Raw genomic sequence first — 6,796 nt, 5'->3', positions numbered from 1 at the left:
TGGCTCTCATATCCCTCTCCGGTTCCCACGTCATCTCTGACCCCTTGTGAAATTTCCACTTTACAAGGACCAATGGAATGGTTTTGTTTCGCAACCTCTTCGTCTTTCTGTCCAAGACTTGAATTGTTTCGCAACCTCTTCGTCTTTCTGTCCAAGACTTGAATTGGTTCTTCGATGTAACCCAATTTTTTATTGATCTTTACATCTTTTAATGCTAGAGTTGCTGATTCGTCAGCTAAGCATTTCCTTAAATTTGACACGTGGAATGTGTCATGAATCTCTTGTAATTCTTCAGGCAACTTCAAACGATATGCCACCGCCCCCACCCTTCCTATGATCTCGAATGGTCCAACATATCGTGGACTTAGCTTTCCACGTTTACCAAAACGAACTACTCCCTTCCAGGGTGATATTTTTAACATCACTCGATCCCCAATTTGAAACTCTAGAGGCCTACGCCTTTTATCCGCATAGCTTTTCTGTCTGTCTTTTGCATTCCTCAACCTTTCTCGGATTTGTGCTATCTTATCTGACGTCTGTTGAACTAACTCTGGCCCAGCCAACTGCCTTTCTTCGGTATCCGCCCAACACATAGGTGTTTAGCACTTTCGACCGTATTGGGCTTCGAAAGGTGCTGCCTTAATGCTCGAATGATAACTATTGTTGTATGCGAACTCTATTAATGGTAAGTGGTTGTCCCAACTACCCCCAAAATCGATAGTGCATGCCCTTAGCATATCTTCAAGTGTTTGTATCGTCCTTTCACTTTGACCATCGGTTTGTGGGTGGTAGGCAGTGCTTAAATTCAATCGAGTCCCCATCTCTTGTTGGAAGCTTGACCAAAATCTCGATGTAAATCTGGCATCCCTGTCTAAGACAATCGATATCGGCACACCATGCCTTGACACAATCTCGTTGACATATAATTGAGCTAACTTCTCTAATATATATTTTTCACTGATTGGTAGGAAGTGAGCGGACTTGGTCAAACGGTCAACAATCACCCAGATTGCATCGTGTCCTTTCATCGTCTTTGGTAGCTTGGTAACAAAGTCCATTGTTATCATATCCCACTTCCACACTGGTATTTCCATTTGTTGTAACATTCCCGATGGTTTCTGATGTTCTATCTTCACTTGTAGGCAAGTCAAACACTTCTCCACATACCCAGCTACTGACTTCTTCATACCCGGCCACCAGTAGCTCTCCTTCAAATTCTTGTCCATTTTATCGCTACCCGGGTGCATAGTGTACTTAGACTTATGTGTCTCATCTAGTACCTTACCTCTCAAATCTCCTAAGTTAGGAATCCACACCCGATTCCCAAATCTGTGTATTCCATATGACCCGACGGTCAGTGACTTAATTTGCCCAACCAATCTCTCCTTCTTAATGTTTGCCTCAATCAAGGCTCCTTTTGAGCATCTCGAATTTGATCTACCATATCTACTTTTACGCTCATCCACATGGCCCGCACTCGAATAGGCTCAATTCTTTCTTTCCTACTTAAAGCGTCGGCCACTACGTTTGCCTTGCCGGGATGGTAATGGATTTCACAATCGTAATCCTTAAGGAGTTCCATCCATCTTCTTTGCCTCATATTCAGTTCCTTCTGATCAAAAAGATACTTCAGGCTCTTATGATCCGAATATATCATGCATTTTGTACCACACAAGTAGTGTCGCCAAATCTTCAGCGCGTATACTACTGCAGCTAACTCCATATCATGGGTTGGGTACTTCTTCTCGTGCTCCTTTAATTGTCGTGATGCATAAGTAATAACCTTGCCTCGTTGCATTATTACACAACCCAGACCCATCTTAGAGGCGTCACTATAAACAACAAAGTCTTCTGTTCCTTCCGCTACTCAACTTGGTCTTGAGGATTCGGGAAGCCTCTTCTTGTTTTTCTCCCCAATCAAACTTAATTGACTTCTTTGTCAAATTGGTCATAGGCGTTGCTATTTTGGAGAAATCCTTGATAAACCTTTGGTAATAGCCTGCTAGACCCAGAAAACTTCGGATTTCGGATGCAGATTTTGGCGACTCCCAATCCATGACGGCCTCTATCTTTGACGGATCCACTTTAATTCCTTTCGAGTTGACCACATGACCGAGAAATTGCACTTCTCGTAACCAGAATTCACATTTCGAGAATTTGGCGTACAACTTCTCTCTCATMAGTAGTTCCAGAATAGTTCTTAAATGTTTCTCATGTTCTTTTTCGCTTTTCGAATAAATAAGAATGTCGTCTATGAACACGATGACAAAYTTATCCAGATACGGCCTACATACTCTATTCATCAGGTCCATGAATGCTGCTGGAGCATTTGTCAGTCCAAAGGGCATTACTATAAACTCGTAATGACCATATCGAGTTCTAAAAGTAGTTTTTGGCACATCTTTTTCTCGGACTTTCAACTGGTGGTAACCTGATCTTAAATCAATCTTCGAGAAGTGGCTAGCTTCTTTGTAACTGATCAAATAAGTCATCAATCCTTGGCAACGGGTATATATTCTTGATCGTGAGCTTGTTAAGCTCGCTATAATCAATGCACATTCGCATTGAGCCATATTTCTTCTTTACAAATAGGATTGGCGCTCCCCATGGCGATGAACTTGGTCTGATAAACCCTTTGTCTAACAACTCCTGAAGTTGTTTCATCAACTCTTGCATCTTTGTTGGGGCTAACCGATAAGGTGCTCGTGCAACAGGAGCCACACCTGGCACTAAGTCAATACGAAACTCAACTTGACGTTCTGGTGGTAGTCCTGGTAGTTCATCCGGGAAGACTCCCGGATACTCGTTTACCACTGGTACCCCTTGTACCGTTCCCTTTTCTAACTTAGCGTCGACCACATACGCTAGATAAGCAGTGCACCCTTTCTGAAGGCACCTTCTCGCTTTTAGTGTTGTGATGATCCCCGTACCACACTTCCTGCGATCGCCATACACATGAATTGTTTACCCTTCGGGGGTTCGAATTTTGATCATCTTTTGGTGGCACACTATTTGTGCTTCGTTTTCGGATAACCAGTCCATTCCTAAAACCACATCAAAACCTCCTAAACACATAGGCATTAACCTAACAGGAAATTCTCTACCATCTATATAGATCGTGCACCCATAAACTATTTCATCTACTTTAACTTGATTGCCGTCAGCGGTTTCTACAGTATAGCTCTTCTCTAGTCTACAAGCATCCTTATTCAAATAATGGCGGAAAGTAGAAGACACGAAACTACCATTTGCACCAGAATCAAACAGTACATGAGTATAAACATTGTTTACAAGAAACATACCCGATACGACGTCAGGAGACTCCCTAGCCTCCTCCAAAGTCATGTTGTATGCTCGTCCTGGTCCCTTAGGTAGTTCCTTCCTCTTCTACGCCCCTCTTTCTGACCCGGTACCTGAAACTCTAACATTGCTTATGGTCCCCTTTTGGTTTTTAGGACATTCAGACCGTATATGACCTGATGCCCCACAATCATAGCAAAGTTTGTTTTCAGTACACTCCCTTGATGTGTGCCCGGGTTTTCCGCATCGAAAACATGTCACTTTTGCTGCCCAACATTCACCCCTATGTCTTCGATTATATTTGGTGCACTGAGGAATTGTGAACTCTCCATTTCGTGCCTTCGTATATGTCATCTCCCCATTGGATTTCTTTGTCGATTTACTTGATGCTTCCTATTTCCTTTTGACCTCCCTTCTCTCCCTAGTTGCCTTGATGTTATTTTTCTCCGCAACAGTCGCCATTTCCACAGCTTGAACAAATGTGGTTGGTTTAAATCCACATACTGCTTTATTTCTATCCTTAGGCCATCCTTAAATCGATCTATCTTTCTTTGCTCAGTTGCCACCTGATAACTAGCAAACCTAGCCTTTTCTAGAAATTTGTTCACGTATTCTTGAACCGACAAAGATCCTTGCTCCAACCTCAGGAACTCCGACTCCAACTTCTTCACCTCTGTCTGCGTACAATATTTATCCATCAACATCTTCTTCATTTCCTCCCAGGTCAGGGTAGCGATGTTTTCATCCCCTCGAATGGCGCATTCAGTCTCCCACAAATGAAGTGCTGAATCTCCAAAGGTAGTAGCAGCGTAAGTCACCTTCTGTTCTTCTGAACACTTACAAATCTTAAAACAACTTTGCATTTTAGTCACCCAGTTCATTAGAGCTAGCGGGCCCTCAATACCTTTGAATTCCTTCAGACGGGTGCTATGAAAAGTCTTGTAACTGCAACCCCTTTCCTTGGTTTGGGATGCCACCCTCAGTTGCACTGGTGGCTCATCTTTCCCTTGGACGGACGACTCCATTTTTTCAGTGGGTTGGGAGTTAATCATTGTCTTCCCTTTCTGGGTGCTTTCTTCCTCTTCCTCTTCGGGGCCTTTGAACCTATCACCTAAAATGGCTTTTAGCATGCTTGGAAGGGTATTTTGGAGGACTCGAGTCATCCTTTCAGTTAGTGCCTCATCGGTAACGTCGTTTTCTCCTCTTCCAATTCCTTGATTTTGCTCTCGTACCCTACGAGTGGCCGAGCTTGCATTTACAGAAAAAGTTTCACTTGAGCTTGCGGTGTTACCACGACCATGGCCACGACCTCGACCGCGACCGCGACCGTGGCCTCTTCCTGTTGGTGGTGGTTGATTTCCAACTCCCTCCCCGATAGTGGCATTTCTTGTAGATCCACGTGATACCATACTGAATATAGTAGCGTGATATTAAAATATAATTACTAAATACATGCAACCACTGAGAAAAGAAAAAGAAAGAAACGACTACTACCATTTCAACCATAAAGCCATAATTTATTATTCATATTATGGATTTCAAAAAGAGAGACAATCAATACATAAGTCTGCTATAACTATCAAAATTCGGGATTACTAAATCTTCATCAAAGTATTAGCTAGCAAAAACATCCCAAGCTAAACATCAATTCAAAATACTAAAAAAAAAAAAAAACAATCCCTCTTTAAGGCTATCCATATCCCTAAGGCATCTCGGGAAGGTAGGGGTCTCTAATCCACTGTGCATAAGTCAATGATGGTTTGAATTGCCATAATGGGTTTGCCCTTGGACCCATTTTGAAATTTTTGACCCATGCAGCAAAGTATCCTTTCACGATCCCGACATACTCCGTAGTTACCATCTTGCAAAAGTTGGTCCTATCCCTTACCCGAGTGCGCCATGATCGGGCAAAAATTCTCCGTTCTTGAGCCAACTTGAGTTTCAAAAGATCTCTCTCTCCTCGTAGATTCTCCCTCTCTGTTATCAGCCTTATTTGAGCCCGTTGTAGGTTGTCGAGCATTCCCCTAGACCTATCATTGTCCCACTCGAGATAGGCCAACTTATTCCACAGCTCAGCTTTCTCTCTTTGCAACCAACTTATTCCACAGCTCAGCTTTCTCTCTTTGCAGGGATTCTATCCTTTATTCCAAGTTGGGGCACGTGGCAGGCTGCGCTACCACAGGTGTCCCTTGAAACGAACCCTGAGTTGGGTTACTCCTTGGGGATGTTGGACTGTCACCCCTAGGTATGCGGTTCCAACTAGGAGTCACACTGGTGTGACGACTGTCAATACTTTCACAATGCGAGCCTAGCCCGAATGGTACCCTCCGTCCTACAGTTCTGCGCCCACGTCCTCTCCCACAATTAACAACCCTAGTGTGAATAGTGTGTACCATCTTCCTACAAAACCACAAGGAAAATACTATGTCACACATTAATAAATCAAACTTAATTGTAACGTATATTGTGATACTAAACACCTCACAAGTTTAAGCTTAGGCTATATACATACATATATATATATATATATATATATATATATACCTATTTCTCTTAAACTAATAGCTCTGATACCAACTTGTAACACCCTCATTTCAATTACAAGGTGCCACGTAATAAAATAAAATAAACTCCAAATTCTAGCGGCTAATAAAGCCTTATCGCAGCGGAAGTCTTACAATAATTTAATCGTAAATAAATATCTCAAAACTAACTCATCCCATATCGGGTTACATTACACATAAATTCAATTAAACTACTACGGATTTTATAATTTATAACTCGAATAAAAGTTCTACTTCCTACGCAGAACCTTTGCCCTTTTCCGTTCTTGAATATCCAGCTCCTGAGATGCATACTAATAGTCAGCTTTATAAAGCTCGGTGAGTTCATGGTTTTCATGCACAATCATACACACCTCATCATGCATAAAACAAACAATACCCGAAAGAAAATAACATGCACGTTTGTTTCAAACCCTTTTGAAATAATAATGAGATTTCTTAATTTCCCGTCGGATTAAGGTCTTACCGCCATCGGCACTTCCCCGGGTTACACGGCTATCCCTTGTCCGGTCATCCATCCCTAGGATGTGCCATCCCAATGACTTTTGACCCTTTCCCATACACGACAAAAATATTAACCCGTTTATAACATGCTAATTAATGTTTAAAAACACGTAAACAAATAGCATGCAACCCACAATAATAATTCATATACATGTAAAAAAAGCATAAACATGTACATAAAAAATATCGTAATGCTCAAATAATTTGTATATAAGCATGCATCCTAGTTAAAGTCTCATGAAGACTCGCCTTGGTTTAGTTTAGGTGTGCCCGACACTTGGTAACTCTCAACCCTACATAGGTAATAATCTTTTCTAAGTACCGAGATGTACCTTCGTTTTCGATTTAAATTTTGATATGTACATTTTCATGTAAAACCTTTTCCAGTGCACTTACTATATAATTTTTTGCCCATGATTCTTTTTTTT

General features: G+C 41.7%; 1 protein-coding gene across 1 annotated transcript; it reads right to left on the bottom strand.

Annotated features, from left to right (window-relative positions):
* Positions 1-1,832: 1,832 nt before the first annotated feature.
* Positions 1,833-3,345, bottom strand: LOC112528443. The gene is made up of 3 exons (XM_025139471.1): positions 3,035-3,345; positions 2,633-2,938; positions 1,833-2,475 (listed from the first exon to the last, which is right to left on the bottom strand). Exons 1-3 carry the CDS (start codon positions 3,343-3,345, stop codon positions 1,833-1,835), a joined length of 1,260 nt encoding a protein of 419 aa, XP_024995239.1.
* Between the last annotated feature and the right edge of the window lie 3,451 nt (positions 3,346-6,796).

Source organism: Cynara cardunculus, assembly GCF_001531365.2.
Source record: "Cynara cardunculus var. scolymus isolate 2C chromosome LG 15, CcrdV1, whole genome shotgun sequence".
In the NCBI taxonomy this organism is placed as follows: Eukaryota; Viridiplantae; Streptophyta; class Magnoliopsida; order Asterales; family Asteraceae; genus Cynara; species Cynara cardunculus.
The sequence above is the reverse complement of the archived record's forward strand: the minus strand, read 5'-3'. Positions and strand labels throughout refer to the sequence as shown.